Source organism: Gavialis gangeticus, unplaced genomic scaffold, assembly GCF_001723915.1.
Source record: "Gavialis gangeticus isolate Ggan-Ray unplaced genomic scaffold, GavGan_comp1, whole genome shotgun sequence".
Taxonomy (NCBI): Eukaryota; Metazoa; Chordata; order Crocodylia; family Gavialidae; genus Gavialis; species Gavialis gangeticus.
The window spans coordinates 102,558,105-102,575,873 of record NW_017729022.1 but is presented as its reverse complement, the minus strand read 5'-3'; the positions used below and the strand labels follow the sequence as shown (position 1 = coordinate 102,575,873).

Sequence of the window (17,769 nt, the reverse complement as noted above, 5' to 3'; positions counted from 1 at the left end):
TGCCCCCCCGCAGTCTTACTATCCAGATAATGCTCTCCAACCTGCTGGGCTGCATGTCAGCTATCAGATCAGCATAAGCCGATATGGCTGGTTAATAATCAGCCATTAGTATCGGCCAAAAAAATCTTTATTGTTGGTGCACCCCTACTAATCTAGTATCCAGCCTCTCAAAACAGTTAGTATTAGAAGCATCTGAGGAAGGAGTTACATTTCCAAAATGGCCAATGATTGAACAGCATATCTACGAGCTAAGTTTCTTCTTCAGTCAGCCCAGCCAATGCCTTATTCTTTTGCCCAGTAGAGTGAAAATGTTTAGCTCTGTTTTCTTTCCCTGTAGATTTTCTCAGCCTCCATATAATCAACTCATCAGCTGAGCAAACATTATTTACTTCAGCAGTGTTCTTCTACTGCATTCCACAGGTTAAATTATAGATTGTTAAGAGGGCTGAATACAATTTACTTTTATAAGTTTTAAAATGTGTGGCCCGCCTCATTGTCTTCATGTTCTAAGATAAACAGAACATTTCAGTTTTACCTCTTCTATGGTGTCTGTTATTTGTATATCTCTACTCTGGTCTTTTCTTTTTATTTTACTTTAGGATAAAGAAATGCAATAAAAACTGTGGAGCTTTCAGAAGTTAAAGTTATATGGGTCAGATCATTCTAAAAGGCAGGCACTCTTTTCTCATTCTTTACACATCCCTGTTTATTGACCACAGCTGCACAAATGAGAAAGTAATGTTCTTCTCTCCCTAACAATCCAGTGGAAAAGTCAACTCTCTTGTAAGCTTCTAACATCCTTGTGTGGTAGTTCACTGCTGTTTAAATTTCCTGTCATCACTTCTAATTTCTCTCTTACATCTATGCGCAACAGTTCATACTTATATTGAGTTCAATTGACTGGATTTCTTTTCACCACTTATGCACACACTGGGCAAGTCCAGACCAGCACGACCATGCAGTATGTGGTGCCGCAAACACGTCTGCAGTGCCACATACCACACAGTCAGGCATTCTCCACACTGCAGAGGTGTGCTGCCCATGCATGTGCTGCACCAAGGTGGGTTTTGACCCCTGAATATCCATGGGTCAAAAAAACTCACAGAAGAAAAAACGGAGCCGTGTACGCACAAGCAGCACGTGCTGCTGAAAAGCGCAGCCAGGCCACCTAGAGCCGCACTGTGGCTGCCAGCCAGGCTCCACCCAGCAAGATCACCAGTGCTGCAGCCCCAGGAAGCCACCAGGACCCCAGATAAGGCTGCTGGGGCCACCCTAGTCCTGCCCCCAGCCTCCCCTACCACTCCTAGGGTGACTTGCCACACACCTAAGCACATGTAGCATAGGCATTTCCCAGGAACAAGTAGCTGTGGCACAAGGTCCCAGGGAACCAAACATCCGTGCTCATCTGGTTGCAGCCACTGGGGTCATACTGACCCCTATTTTCAAACACTAGCCTCCAGCAGTAGCAATACTGTACCTAATAGAGTATCTTCAGGATGAATGTCAATGGTGCTAGGAGACATTGGGGCATTGATGGCATTTTTCCCCTCTTCCTGCAGGTCACTCACTGAAGAGAAAGAAACAGACAGACTTTAGTGAAAACACTTTGTATATTTATATAATTTTTACCTACAATAATAGGAGAAAATCTCTACAAGACCCATTTCTAAAGGAGTTCATAGTTTATGGAAACAGGAATTGCAGATGCAGAAAACAAACAAACAAAAACATCAATAAAACAAAATCAGTCAGTATGCTTTCATGGAATCCCAGGGCTGAAAGGGACCTCAACAGGTGTCACAAGTGACATGAGTAGTCTCATCTATGGCATGTGGCAGACTGGGGAGGGGACAGGCAGCACAATGACGGATAGGGCAGAAAAAAAAGCATCAAAATTGGGCAGGAAGCACAGAAAGAAAGCAAAAAACAGAGCAGTAGGTGGTGCAGGGAAATGGGATCAGAGTGGCATTTGGGGAAGGGTGAGGGGCTAATTTGTGGCATGCCTGCCAGAATGGTTGGCCCCCAATGCTCTAGTGAGTCCAAGTCTCCTGCACAGAGGCAGCCTGAGCTATTCCAATATTATCCCTATCAAATGTTCAGCCGCAATCCAACCCCTTTATCACTGACTTCATTGTTTACCTCTGGATCTTCTCCAGTTTCACTACACCTTACTTAAAATGCAAGTCCAAAACTGTGCACCGTACTCCAGCTGAAGCATGGAGTCATCTGCCAATTTGATCAGGAAACCTAATTCTGGCATCCAATTCACTAATAAAACATCACTGAACCCAGCATAGACCCCTATGAACCCTATATGAAACCTATTATTGTGACAGGAATCATTTTTAGTTCCTTATTCTACAAAATCATAACGCTATCTGCATAAGTTATTTTGCAGTACATTCAAGTCTAGAAATAACCTCCAAATTCCCATTGACCAGGCCAGGAAGTACAGGCCCTCTCTCTGTTGCTGAGGTCTATTCTTTATATGAATCTCCTTAGTCATATAGCTGTGCATGGAGTAGATGGGCAAAAAAACAGTGATGTCCTTTTGTGGCAACTATAACTGTATTTTCAACTATAGAGCCCCAAAGATTATTAAGTGTGACTATAACCAATCAAAATCTCAAAAGAGCACAAAAAAACTCATGAAATAAACAAGAAGATTTTCTACTGATGTTATAAAGAGAGACACAGTATCATCAACTTGATGCAAATCTGGAAGTTACAAACAGAAGCTCAAATCCCAAGCCCCCCACTGTATTATGATCTTGGCCGAGTTGCTCAATGACTCAGTGTTACATTTTAGCCCAAATTATGGAACTGATGTCAGAATACTGAGCTTCCTCTCCCCAATACTAGTTGGAAAAATCCTTTAGTGTCTGTATACATCCTCTCCTTTAACTGAAGTTGTTGATCTTACCATCCCTGTGAACTTCAGAGTGCTTATGAGTCCATGACAGTACCATTTACAGACCGTTGCTTTTTATTTTTTTAGGAGTTATGTTTGAAGAAAAGGGAAACTGTACCAGGGAAAGGGGAAACTCTGTCATTTTGGTAACCTATGCCTACTCAACATGGTGTTTTGTCCACTCACAGTACTGGTCAGAACATACAAAAGTTGAGAAGACTGCTACAGCCTTGGCTAATGGTTAGATCTTCTAACTCAAGCAATAGAACTGATGGTTTCAGGATTCAGAGATGCAAGTTTCAATTCCTGATTCACTCCCACAACAACTTACCCTGAAGCACAATTACCCAGCCCTGAGCTGAACTGGTGAACTGGTCCAAAACCCAAGCTATATCTTTACACACCTTGAATTTTGGTCAACCTCCCTTGCTACTGTCATTTTCAGTTTTCAGGTCCCTCTGCACATTCTGATCATGGCAGAGTGCAAAAATTCAAATTTGAAAATATAAGGGGGGAGAGGGGGGAATTGGCCCTTGGGGTATTTCAGGCTCATATGGAAGAAGGGACAGAGAGCCAAAATCATCATGGAGCAAAACAAGGAGCGCCACACAAATTGGGAAATGACCCAGGCTAGTCCTTTTCTGAGAAAAAAGCTAATCTCCCCAGCATTGGATCACTCTTCCCCTTCCACAGAGTAAAATCAACCCATGCTCCATCTATTTCTATGCATACTGCACAGACTCAAGAAGACTCTCAGCACTCTTCACATCCCCTTCTCTATAGATAAAGAAAAGTAACAAAAAGGAGCCTAATGCCCTAAACAAAAACACAATATACCTCTGCTCAACAACTTACAGGCATCCAAAATGTGTTTAGAATGGTTAACACGTTTCTTCATGATACTTCCAAGACGTGAGCTCATTCTGGTTTATAGCTGGATATCAAGCATGTATAATATCCCTCAGCGTAAAATATTCATCTTATATTTCTGTCTCACATTTTGAGGCCCTATGGCATACGAACCACATTAAAAAGGTGGACAGACAATTTCACCAAGGCTAAAGATATTGATACAAGCTGTTAAAACTGTTATAACTGTAAGATTCTTTAATGATCCCAAGGTAACAACATTGCTTCAAATTTAACCTTTCAATGAGTGTCAACTCTTGGGTGATTTAGCTAACTCGTATGGCTACAGGATTATGCAGGCAGAACAGATTACAGCAGCTGACATGCTCCTGAACAGTGGCTCTCCTTCCTTTTTAAAGTGGTTAAAAGGTACAGTTGTTCAGACCCAAACTGGCTTTCCAGATTTAACTTGCTAATACAGGGGTCAGCAAAACCACTGGATCTGACCTGCAGACCTTAGGCTTTAGAAGCAGAGGGCTGCAAGGTGCAAGTTCTCTCTTCATGCCACCAGTGGGACAAGCACCGTCTATGGACCGTGGAGACAGGTGGCAGTGGTGGCTGGATCCTACCACCTGCCTGTCTGCCACCTCTGATGTGCAGTGGGCCATTCTAGCCTACAGCCAGAAAGGGTACCCTAACCCTTTGCTAGAAGCACATCACCTGCCACTAAGGTCAATCTTGCTTGCAGAAAGCATGCAATGTAGAAAGGGGGCAGCAGAAGACTTGCAGCTTTTCTTGAGTATGGAATTTAATGTGTGCATTTTAGGTTTTAACCTTATAAATATAAATTTAAGGAAAATATATTGAGGATTACTTGATTTATAGGTATATTCATACATAAACAACAATGTGCATTCATTCCTATATATTTAGAAAACCCTCTAAACATAATCAGGGAATAGAAACATCGTTAGTTATACTGAACTTGTTTTCATAGCATGGCATCACCCTTCCTTCATCTGAACACTGCCAATCTAGGCCTCAGGCCTCTTAATCCTTCCTTACACTAATATTCCCACTTCCTTCTTAATGTAAGGACTATGCATGCAATAAGGGAATACTTGCAAATAATGTTTTGAGGCATCCTGACAATAAAAGCAAAGACTCTGAAAGCTGCCTAAAATCTGAATACCTGATTCCCATTCAAATCATATCTCTTTTAAAAACCCAAGCCAAATTTACTAGCTGTTTGTGCCTGAAATTTCACCTTCCTTATTAGCATTTACATCACCATGGTAAATGATGCTCAAAAGTCCAATGCCAGGAGCAGGGCCTGTGGAACCACAGAAAAGTGGTCCCTTGCCAGGAGCAGGGTCTGTGCAACCACAGAAAAGTATCAGCCCCGAGAGCTTAATGGGAACTTCCCTGGGAGCTCTGTTAATAAGTACTAATCACCAATGTGCATTTTAAAACAAGATAAATTTTAAATGTGGCTTAGTCCAAAGAGTTCAATTTTAAAAGGCAACACCGATCGAGTAGATAAGGAAGTGGTCATTAAACCAAACAAAAAAAACTAAACAAAAACCCCCAAGAAGAATTTTTAATTGATAGATCTCCCTGTTTATCCATGAACTGCTTAACTCAAAAAAGTTAAGGTGGAATCAAAAAAACAAAAGACCATTCTCCCCACAAACACACATGCACAGATTCCTTATTGCACATAGGGCTGAAAACACACATTTGCTCTTAAAATCCAGTTTGTTAAGCCAAGTCCACAAGAGCAAAAGATTCCACCCTATATCTAAAGGAAACAAGCAAGAGTCTAATCAGAGGAAAGTAAAGCTCCATTGAGTAAAGCAGACTTTAAAAGCCCATGACGGAGTGCCTTGGTTATAGAAACCCAGAGGCTCACAGCCAGGACTACTCCACACAGGGAGCCTAGAAACACATTTTGCACTTGAATTCTTTCCTACCTCCTTTTTTACGTTTTTGACAAAGCAGCCCTGCCATTCTGGATCCCTCCAGCACACAGTAGTCTGTAGCATAATCCTGCAGCCCAAATGTTAAAGACAGGCAGCCTGGACAAGGGACTGGTGTGCCTAGCTATCAAACCTGGGTTAATTTGGTCTTGATGACGGGAGAGGCAGCAAAAACAGCAGGGACTGTGTATGTGGATGTGTTGGGAGAGGGGGAAAAGAAAACAGGAGGGGGAGGAAAACAAGGTCTCTGTCTGATAGCCTGAAATCTGAGAAGGATGATCTCCTATAAACAGATTCAAATCATTTTCTGCCTTAAACTGTGAACTGGGAAACTAGAAGCCTGGTCTCACTGACTGCTGAGAGGCCAACAGGATGCAAAGGACTTTCCAAAGGCAGCATTTTGGAAAGTGCTATCAAGACATCTTCACCCCACCAGCCAAAACACAATCAAGCAAGAATTTTGCCTTGTTAAATGGAAAACTCAAGTGAAGAAGGAATGAGGCCTATTCAAAAGGCACTTGATCAGGTGTGCAGGCAAAGGCTTATTATTAGCAAGACTATCTATTTCCTTGTGCTGCTATGATTGCTTTGAGGTTTAAGCTCCAGTTATATTGTAACATTCTGCATACCACAGCTTCTGAAAATAGGAAGCAGTCCCTTGACCGCAGACAAAAACGAAGCTACAAAGTTCAGAGCAGGACCATTCACAGTTCTAGTGCAAATCCTCAAGCATTTGCCTGGATATTCTCAGTGCTGCGTGAACACAGAATAAGTGCTCACAGCTTTTGTTCTAATGAGTATGTAAGTTTTTTCTTCTGTATTTACTCAGCTCTGTTAATTAAATATAGAAACAGAAGCAAGAGAGGAAAAAATAACTCATAACACTTAGGAGAATAAGCTGAACTAATAAATGTGCAGATGGAGACAGTGATGAGAACAAATTATGGTATAGCAACATACATAGTTCTGGAAAGAACCTTTTTTAAAAAAGGCTCACAAAAAATGACTTACTTGAAACAGTTTGGCAAGCCCCCCTGCAGCTCCAAGAGTTTACCAAGATAATTATCCTGTAAACTCTTCAACTCCTCCCTATACCAGTGGAGATGCAGCTTATATTAGCAAAAGAGGACTTTTGCTATTGTGACTTGTACCAGTTCCTCAAACAGAATAAGCTATAGGGTAGGGAGAGACATTGCACATAAACGGGTTTAGGTGATCAGAAAGTGGTTTAAACCTGTAACAGAACATATGTTTAGTGCACAGAAACCAGTCTGAAAATGGCTGAAACTGGTTTGAGATAAATGTGGTTGAATGTAGTATCAGACTTAATTGATTTGGCTCAAATGGGTTGACAACCGAAAGACAATGTCCCAGACCCCTTCCTGGTTTAACTTAAACCAGAGTCGCCCCAGCATCCCCAATGCATTGCAACCCTGGGCTGTCTGCTCAAGAGCAGGGCTGGCTCCTCCCTCTGCCTGGCTTCCCCCTGCCCTCCCTCCCCCCAGCACAAACAGCATCCAGCACATGGTATGCTAGCTAATGCTGAGAGGTGTCTGTGTAAGGCAGACAAGACAGTGTCTGCTTAGGGCTTTTTGGAGCTAATCAACAGACCAGCTAGTAATGTCCCTCCATTCCTTCCTTGGAAAAGGCTGTTTAAGAAGAGTTTGAACTAATGAGAGGCTTTCGTTTTCTTAATGGGCTGCTAAATGCTCTGTTATCACCTTCCTGCTGTCCTGGCTCCCTCCCTGGTCAGAAGCAGTGAGGGGTGGGTCGTCCCCCCCCACCCCCCCAGCTCAGGACTATGGAAGGAAAGGGAGGGCTGCTTTAGCACGCCCCAGCTTCTAGCCTGAGCCACTGTAGACATATGCCTGTATTTCCTCAGTCCAGACGGGATGTCTGTATGATTGGAAACTGGTTCAGCTTAGCCAGGTTAGACTAGCCTGTAAAGACTGAATCAATTCAGGCTCAGGCTTTTTGAGCGTCTGTCCCTAGGCATAGTAGCAAAAGGACTTTTTTGCCAGTATAACTGAGTCTATACCAGGGTCCTGCTGCACAGCTGCGGTACTTCTGTATGCCTAAACTACAGAGCTATTCCAGCTAAATTTTAAGGCTAAGCGCAGACATTCGAGGGTATTAGGAGGAGGTTAAATCAATTCAAAATGACTACATGATATTAAGTAAGTCAAGATTTGGGGGCTAGCAGGGGGGTTAGGGGTCCACTGGGGAATGTAAGGGAGGCATGACCCATGAGTGGGGGTAGATGTGCCCCGCAGATGGGGAGGGGGAGCAAGCATGACTCGTGGGTGGGGTGGGCAGGGCAGGCAAGACCCGTGGGTGAGGTGGGTGCAGCAGGTATGACCCGGGGTGGGAGGCCATGACCCAGGGTGGGGTGGTGGGGCAGACATGACCCACAGGTGGGGTGGATTTCCACCCCCCCCAGAGAACCTACATCCCCATCCCTCCTGCCCCGCCCCCCACCAGAACTTACTTTCTCAGCTCCAGTGAACACTGATAAAAGCAGGCGCACCCAGAGTAGAACCCAGGCTTGTAGGATGGAGGTTAAGAGGGCTGGCTGGTCAGGGGGCAGCAAAGGGCTGGGGGCAAAAATAGCCCCATGCAGAAAGGAGCGGAAGGGGTAAAAAGAGCAGGCCCAGGGCTGGGGCCAGTGAGGAAAGTGGACAGAAGTTCCATGCACTGGTTTGACCTAAACTGAATAAGTCAGATACTACATAGATCCAGGTCTATCTTAAACTGGGTTCTGCACTTATTAGACTGGTTTGTATACATGAAACTTCTGTACAGTTACAGGCTGACTGCCAGTCCCTGAGACTGGGTCTGCAAGTGTAAGGTCAGCACCAGGACAAGATAAGTTTAAATCAGGCGGCCATTTGAACTTAATTTAACCTCCCCAAATGTCTGTACTTACCCTAAGAGTGAATCAAACCCCAGGCTGAAGGCAGGCATCCATTTCTAGCACTGAAAATGTTCTCAGAAATGTCCACCACTAGAAATCCTTCCCATAGAAGGAGTACAAGTGTTAGGCTTGCTGCCATCCCCTCTCCCCTGCCTACAGCTGACCTGTGGTGCTTAATATGAGGTCAAGCCCTCCCCACTTCCACCTGGGGCAGCCCATGCTGTGCTCCCACCCACAACTACCAACCCTGGCCCCAGCCAGCATGCACAGCTTCTCAGTGGGGCAGCTCCTGGTGCAGCTTCAGCCACCCTAGTGCTGCTCCACTCTCCCTGCCTCCAGCACCTCCTTCTCTTCCTGACCTTGCTGTGCCACTTCTGACAGGAGGGAAGCTGCAGCCAGGTGGCTCCTGCCCCCAGCATGCAAGGCTCCAGTTCAAGCTGCCTTCCTCCCACTCAGTTGCCTGGGGCCAAGTGGGTGAAAGGTAGCCAGGAGCTTGAATCCTGCATGCTGGGGCAGGAGCCTCCCAGCTGCAGCTTCCCCCTGCCCAGAGTGGTGCAGCAGAGGCAGGGGAAGGACGAGGAGGAGGAGGAGCTGCTGGAGGCAGGTGGAACCAAGCAGTATCCAGGTGGCTGCAGACACTGGGAGCAGCCCCACTGGGAAGCTGTATGTGCTGGTTGGGGCTGATGGGTTCAGGTGAGAGCAAGATACGGGCTGCCCCAGGTGGGAGCAGGCAAGGCTCAGCACTGTGCAAGCACCAAGAGGGCAGCCACAATGCAGATACGGGTGAGGGTCCACACCTGCACTACCTAGGCATGCTCTCCTGCACACATCCCTTGGGTATACCTTGAATCCCATGGGAATTCAAAGACTGCCTAAATCAGTTTTGAAAATGGGACAAAAGCACCTTAAAAATTTACTCCCAATCTACAAACTACAGGGATCCACCTGTACAGATCCAATTCCAAAACTAGGCCTTATGCCCCCTTTTTTTTTTTTTTTTTTTTTTTAAGAGTCTAGCCATGTGTTGACCAAATCAAACAAAAAACCCTTGCACTTTCTTTTGAGGGGAAAATGTATCAGTTTTGTCAACCCCAAACATATAAAAACTGAGAGTCAGGTACTCCAAAATAATGAGCACTTCTCCTTTCAGAGTCTTCTCAGTATACTATAATTAAATTTTCGGGCATTTCTCAGCAACAGTAAAGGCTATGAACATTTTTTAACATGGTTAATTGAATATTTATGCCAGGGGTGGCCAGAGTTACTCACCCTGGGAGCCACATCTTATCCTCTGCAGAAGCTGGCGAGTTAGGGTGGGTAGGGTGCTGAGCGACCCGAAGCCAATTCAGCTTCCCCAGGGTAAGCGGTGCAGCTGCAGCCTGGCACCTGAGCTGGCAATCCCAGGAGAAGTGGGCAGGTCTTCAGCCAAGTTACAGCAAGCCACACATGCCAGCAAGCTGCATGCTTGATCACCTCTGAGCTATGCTAACACTTGATTCCATCAGAAGGGATAAAAGATCTCCAAACAGCATGAGACTTGCAATAAAATCATGAGGTGACAGCACTTAAGATCACCAACTGTTTAGCCCATTGTATCCTTTTCTAGTCTGGTGCTTACTAATACAACATATTGGGGCTTAACAACCTAACAAAAGGAAAATCAAAGGTAGTATTAAAAAGCAGCAACGAGAAGTCCTCAAACCCCTGGAAATACTTTGGAAACTCCCTTAAACCACTGAACCACAAGACATTCTCAAGCCTGTAAAATTCCTTAAGACACCTTTCTGTCAACCACCAGTGAAGGACTCGTGGCAATGGCATCTAGAAGACATTAGCAATGTTCAAATCCTATCCACCACAATGTCCAAGGAGCACTGGCAGTCAGCATGGTCACCATGGCAGCAGTGAACTGGCCTGGCCTTACAAACTAATATAGTATACACACTCTGTTTACATGTCATACTACACAGGTTCTATGCAATGTTGCTGTGTTGCTGGAAGCATCTTAAGTGCAAGTAGGTGACTGCTTCAAGCTCACAGGAATGCCTACAAGTGCACAGAATAGGAAATATTCAGTAGGATGGAAATGAAACCAGCAATGAGGTTTTCAGGCATTTCTCAAGTACCATGAAAGAGAACTTGAAAAGTGGTGCAAACCTGGTAAAAACGAAGGGGTTTAAGTTTTGCAAATCCTCGCATCTCCATAAGGAAGAACAAGTTCAGTTCATCCACAGGTACTCATCAACCTTCTTCCTGAGCAACTTCAGCATTATTAAAAAAATGAGCAACATTATTAGGATACCATGCCATCCATCTCTAAGCCAACACTATTCAGGTTATAAAGGGCAATCCCAACTCTTCCATCTCTTAAAAGGACAGAGTAGTGACCACTATTTAATTTTAACTGCTATTTAATTTCAGTTACAGTTATTTCTGACTCAAGGACTGTGCTGAACCTTCCAGCTAAGTAACAGCTGTCATGATGCTAATCATGGAACTTTGCCTTCCACTTAATTTGAATAGTTAATTTGATTCTCTGTTCCCCTGCTCTAAAAGCTGCCAAAATTATACTTATTAAAAGTTTAGGGGGAAAAGTCTGTCTTCCAGTCAAGGGCCAGATCTGGAAGCCAGAGGAGTGAGGTATATTCTTGGCATCACAAGACAAATCCTCTTAGACAATCACATCACCTCTCCATGTGTCAAATATGACCTGCATCAGAGAGGATGGAGGGTGATGCTTCTGTAATTACAGCTGAATAGGAAACAGTTTACTCCTGTCCCACACTGGAATAAAAAACAAAATACTTTTAGGGTTTTTTCAAGAGAGGGCTGCACCCATGCTAAAACAGCCAGCAGGCCAGTGATCAGGACATATACTAGAGATTTTAAAACTTGAACTCCCATCTCTAGCATCCCAAAATGACTGCTCAAAACACCTGGCTATTAGCTAGCCACAGATAAGTCTCCATCACTTTTTTCTACTGCAGGTGTTCTAATTTGCATAAATTAAACATGTTGGAGCAAGTTCTTAAACTCATCCCAGGTAAATGCCCTAATAATCAGGCTACTGGCAATCCTGCAAGGGTAGAGCTCTTTCCTGAAGCTTGTAACACTATTGCAATAAAAAGTTTGTCGCCATCACATAAAAAATTTCTGTCACTATCTTTACCAAGTCAGTATTTTTTTGACAAAAATGCTTTCTTAGAAAATCATTCTTATTTAAATGTGTATAAACTTACATGCTAACTTACTGTCTCCGCCTAGTGGTCTGACCACACATAGAAGTTGACAAGCACACTACAACATTACTTTTCTGTTAACATTTCTAAATATGCTTTGAGATCTTGAGTGCAGTAGTGGTGAGGTGCTTTAAATTAAAGCTCATTCGACGAGCTTTAGTTCAAGTGCCCCCACTGCCATTTTTCAGCACAGGGATGCTGATGCACATAGCACTCTGGGCACTTTAATTAGCGCAGCTCTAGCAGAGCTGCGCTAATTAAAGTACCCGCCCTCTACCTCCCAGAGCACATCCATAAATGCCCAGTGAGGGTGAATAGGCAGAAGTATACAGACCAGAATAGCCAGAAGAGAGGACAGACTCATTGTGTCCCTTAAAATGATGAGAAGGTGCAAAGGCAAATGATTGCTTTGGGGAGAGAGAGGTTTGATAAAGTCTTGCAAAGAATGCATCCCACATGTTCTACAGGCTTGTATTATTCAGCTACCAGTGGTGAACAAAAACTGGCAAAGAGAACAAAACATCTCCTTCAGTGGAAAATATAATGGTTTTTAAAGAAAGACATGTTGATTAATTGTGCTGGTCATCTTTTCTGTCAAAACTGATTTTTTTAATGGAAATTGTTCATCATTTTCCATAAGAACTTCCCCCCCCTTCAGTGGAAAATTTCATGAAAATGTTTTGGTTTTTAACCAGTTTTTGGCAGCTAAAGCCTAAAGTGTAGATGGACCCCCAATGTGCATTTAGCAGCTGCATCTTTCCTGGCTCACCAAGGAGAGGACTGCATCTGCAGTATGGTATTCACTAAAGGAAGGAGAATAAGGTGGCAGAATGGAACAGGAAGTGCAAAGAGGACTGAGAAGAAAAGAAGAGGTAGTGGAACAGCAGCATACCTTAGACCAGTGGTCTCCAAGTGGGGTGCGTGCACCCCAAGGGGTGCACAAGACGATCCATTGGGGTGTGGGAAGAAAATATTAGAACGTCTATTTATATTTATTATCTAAAAAAATAAGAAAGAAATTAAGCTTTACTAATATTTAGTATACAGATTGACACTGGGGCCCTCACTTGGTCCATATGTCAGACTGTCATGTGTCATGTATGGTACGTGAGGTATCCTGAGGGAAGGTGGGAGTTCCACAACGCGGAGGGGTTGACACTGGCACCCTCACTCGTTTGTTCGCTTTCAGCATATTGCGACGTATTGCAGTTTACATGTGCCTGGTTAAGTGGATTTACAGATTATATTATCTAGTTTTAACTAAACTAACCCTCACAAAATGGACAAGTGGCTTAAAAAGATTCCTGCAAAGAAATCGCGAATTGAAGATAATACTAATAATGCGAGCACAAGTGAACAACAAGAAAATGGCACAGCTGACACTTCTCCTACTCCTAGTACGAGCTCGTCAGCCACATTACAAGGTAAAAACAATGACGATTTAATTTCTATTTTTGTGTATGTTTTATAATGTACATTTTATTATTTCTATTTTTTATTTTATTGTATTTATTTTTAATAATTTATTTTAATTTTTTTATTTTTTTATTAATTTCTATTTTTTGTGTACGTTTTAGAATGTACATAATATATTAGTAAAATACATATATTGGGGGTGCGTGCTCAAAAATTTTTTACTGATAGGGGTGCGCGATCAAAAAAGTTTGGAGACCACTGCCTTAGACCACTGAGCTGTTTGCAAATTCACTATAATGGTACACTGACAGTAAACAATTAATGACAGAGAAACAATGTAAATAAAAGGTTAAGTCCTTTGGCACTCAGAAGCAGATAGATCATCTTGGTTTGACAGCTACAGCTGAAGCAATAACCACAACACTGTAGTTGGCCAAATGTTATACTTGAAGACTATCCCTTGCATAATAACTGTTGAAATAATTTAAGATTCCCTAAGGATAAATTTGGCCTGTTACAATAGCAGACAAAGTAAGATCTTATCTCCAATGGTATGGGCATAAAAGACAGTGATTTGAGCGACTGTATTTAAATAATCACACAACTTGTTCCTCTGTTACAGATTCAGATTCCCCTTAAGCCTCCCAGCTACCAAAAGACCAAGCCAGCATTCACTTCAGCAGCAATTACCCATGGATTCTGGTCTTACTCTGTTTGGTTCAGGAATTATTAAAATAATTCATAAGAGCTGGATACAAAAAGGAAAAAAGTATTCTACAAGGGGGAAAAGTTGGACTTTTTTTAAAATCTTGGGGGTGTGAAGCAATTAATTTATGGGCTACAAATAAAATCAGATTTGCAGCACATTTATTTCCCCCTCGTCTATACTTTTGGCCAACACTTTGTGCTCAGATTTTTAGGTATAGAAAGCGAACAACCACTGAAATACATAGCATAGTAAAAAGCACGTGCATACATCAATTTATGAATGGTTTCTCCATCAGAACAGTCTGCCTCTTCTCCAAAACAAAGGAGAGAGAGAAATGAGATCTTTCTTCATTGAAAAGGCACCAGTCACCACCCACCCCCCCCATCTACCTGGCTTGGCACATATTTAATTCTCGTATGCTATGGCACTTTGCAGAGCAGTTAATCTTTTTTGTGTATATCTGGGCCCTCCAACAGAAATGTATTAAATTACAGCTTGGCAAAGAACAAGAGAATATAGGTCAAAAATGTCCTCCCAATATCCTGTATTAACTGCTTCCAGGATATGGGACTTCAGTTTTAGATTTCCTGCTTCTTGCCTGCACCTCTTGGCGGGTCTTGAATTCTTACCGTCTCTAAGAGTTAGATACTGTCTAAGGAAATTTGCAACTTGCTTACTCACTCTTTGCTACCAAATAAGAACATTTCCCAAGTAAAAGGAAAGTTCTTTAGTCCATTTCTAGAATTTAAACATCAAAAAAGATAAAAGAAAACAAAAGTGAATCAGTAGTGCATGTAGATTGGGTTCCTAGGTGCTAACATAATACAATTAACAGTAAAGCTTCTTTCCTTCAAGACACTAAACCAACTTACTCATTGAATTACCATCTTTCTGAGCTAGCAAGCAGATTGCCTTATGAATGAATGTTTTTGTTAGATCATCCTTCCAAATACTTGCTTGGGGCAATACCCATACACCTTCCTCAGAAAAGCATGTAATCTCCAACATGCTGTATGTCTGAGAAGTATAAGCATTACTTTAAATACAGTTCAGCAAACCCTGTAGTGACCTGCAATGTGTCTTATAAAGACCATAACAGCATTTGGGACTGTTCTATATTCCTACCATAAAGAAATGTTCCAAGAGATAGACCAGCATCAATTAACATTTATTAAAGATTAGCAGCTGTAAAAGATTAACTCTGTTTTAAGGAAAATAGATGGAGAGGGACTGAAGGCAAATTTGGGGCACCTAAATAAGGCAATGAAATAAGCAGCTTGATTTTCATGTGTTGCGTACCCAGAACTCTCATTGGGTTTTAAGTGCTCCGCACCTCTAGAAGAAATCAGGCCATCTCTTGTGATGTCAAACATTGACCACTGAAGTCTGAAAATATTTAAGTCACCAAAGTGACTCGTCCAATAAGAATCAGCCAGTTACCAATATTTTGCAACAAGTTAGCAACAGCTAGCACCAACATATCTCAAGAGTTTTGACTCAGTCCATACAATTCAAAGCTCTTTCACCATGCATTAATTTAAAAATATGAATTGGCAATTAAATCTGCTAGCCCTTGTAGACTTTAAAAGCTGGCCTCTAAAAAAGATCCAGTCCTGAAAAGATTACCAGCCTTGGAGCTTGTTACAATAAGTAGTTCCTATTAAAGTCAGTACAAGCACTCAAACAGTAAACCCTATAATAAGTGATGTTTGCTCAACCCAGCCTGGAGAATAACTATTTCTTCATGTGATTCATCAGGTACACAGATGAAACATTCTGTCTGTAGTTGCGTCTGCTTTAACATGATTAACTGTGTTCTTCCTTTTATCTTAAAAAAGGTTTCAATAACAACATTCTATACTATGAGTAAAGGTCAAAATTATTTACATTCAATGTCTAATACTTTTATATTTTTCTGAATGCACTGAGAAAAAAAATACAAGAAATAGAACTCACTGATGAAAAGAGAAATGGCAGATAAACCCAGATAGCAGCAGGAAAACAGAACTCTCCGCTCCAGCTGATGAATTGGGAGTTAATAAATGTGCTATGTTCTATATATGTTTTCACATATATAGTAGGAAGGCTACAGCTATGACTTGTAATTCAAGGAAAGCAGCTTTTTTGGTGCACCAAAATGACTCTGCAGGAAGGCAAAGTTGAAGATAACAGATGCTGGAAACACAAAAGGAAGTGTCCACTGGACTGTCACTGACTCTTGCAGATGCCCAAACATGAACTGGAAATGCCAGGGAATCCTTTGGGTTTTCTCTCAAAGGCCTCCAATGCTTGCAGTGCAAATGCCATATTTAATGCATTTAGTAGAGTTTTTGAATAAATGAGTAACCTCAGTGAAGTGCAAATGTGATCCAGAATAGGGAGAGGCAAATTATTTCAGATGACTGGAAACTTCACCTGAACACTCAACCAAAGGTTGCAAGTTGTATTAGACAGTTACTGTGTTTCTGCTTCAGTTACAGTTTTCCTTTTTCAAGTTTACAACAAAAGCAATTAAATCAAAGGCAGTTCTATGCCTGGGCTATTGGTCTAAGGACATAGGCAGGCAAGGTTCTTTGGGTAAATGTGATATCTTTTATTGGACCAACTAAATAGTTTGAAAAAAGTTCTTTGCAAGCTTTCTGGCACAAACACACTTTGTCAGGCATAGGGAGACTCTGCTGGTACGATATGGTCTCCAAAGTAGAAAAGAATCTAATTTACAACATGCAGGTCTGTGAAAATGCAAATGAGCTCATCTACAAAAGGTGTGTTATAAGTTCCCTAGAATAATTATTAAAGAGATGTTTTCAGAACCATGCATCCTAGCTTTTAAACAAGCACCAAACCTCACCATGCTGATCACAGTGGTACAATCACCCACCACTCTGATCACAGCTATTTTTGCAACTCTCTACAAGGTAGTGCCTGGGGCTGCTGCTCCAGTTGATCACCCCTTAGTTATCCTACTGAATAAAATACTGCCTACATAATATGTATGCATACATCTGTCAAACAGACCAAGTGAGAAGATACGTTTTATGGATCCATGATAAAATGTGTGGATCACACGTTTTTATTTAAAGATGGTAAGAAACAGACAACATGCACAATAATTGTTCTCCTCCTCAACCAGCTCCCACATTTCGGACACCAGTTCATTTCTCCACCCTGAGTAACTGGTATACGCTACCTTCTCAGCTAATTAAAAGTTTACAATGCTAACATATGGCAACTTCAGTGGAAAAATGTAGTTTCCTCTCTGCATATTTGTATTATGATCCACCCATTTAAAATAAGCAACATTTAATGAGGGACTGGAATTCATTAAAGCCAAAAGAGCTTGACAGTTTGTAACCATTTTAAAATAGGATTTATTGTGCGTCAAAAAGTGGTTTTTTAATAGTAATACCTCTTACAGAGACCTCAAACTGCTTTACAAAAGGTAGCTCTTTTTAAAGATGGAGAAAGTCATCAAAAGCTAAAAATGGTTTAGCCTAAGGTCACTTTACCAGCCAGCAGCAGAACCAAAAATGTTCAGTGCCCTGCCTGCTAGGTCACAAGATGCTACTAAACTTCTACTCCCTTTCTCCACTACTATTACATCTTATCCCAATTCTTTAAAAACAAAAAACCCCCCACAAACCTGCACTTGTGACCCTGATTCTTAGAGCAAGAGACAGAACTGGGAACAAATTAGGAATGTCTGTGACCACTTGATACTGCATCTCAATCAACTTTGTCTCTGTTGCAGG

At 42.1% G+C, this 17,769-nt stretch overlaps 1 protein-coding gene across 3 annotated transcripts in view; it reads right to left on the bottom strand.

Moving 5' to 3' along the window:
- Positions 1–17,769, bottom strand: part of PARVB (parvin beta) — a 171,299-nt gene that overhangs the window by 101,729 nt on the left and 51,801 nt on the right. For 2 of the 3 annotated variants that reach the window (XM_019515751.1, XM_019515752.1), the window contains exon 2: positions 1,478–1,567. In XM_019515751.1, coding sequence (XP_019371296.1) covers positions 1,478–1,567 — 90 coding nt within the window. Of the gene's footprint in view, positions 1–1,477; positions 1,568–15,973; positions 16,072–17,769 lie in introns of those variants that run through there. The other variant, XM_019515753.1, reaches the window with a different exon arrangement.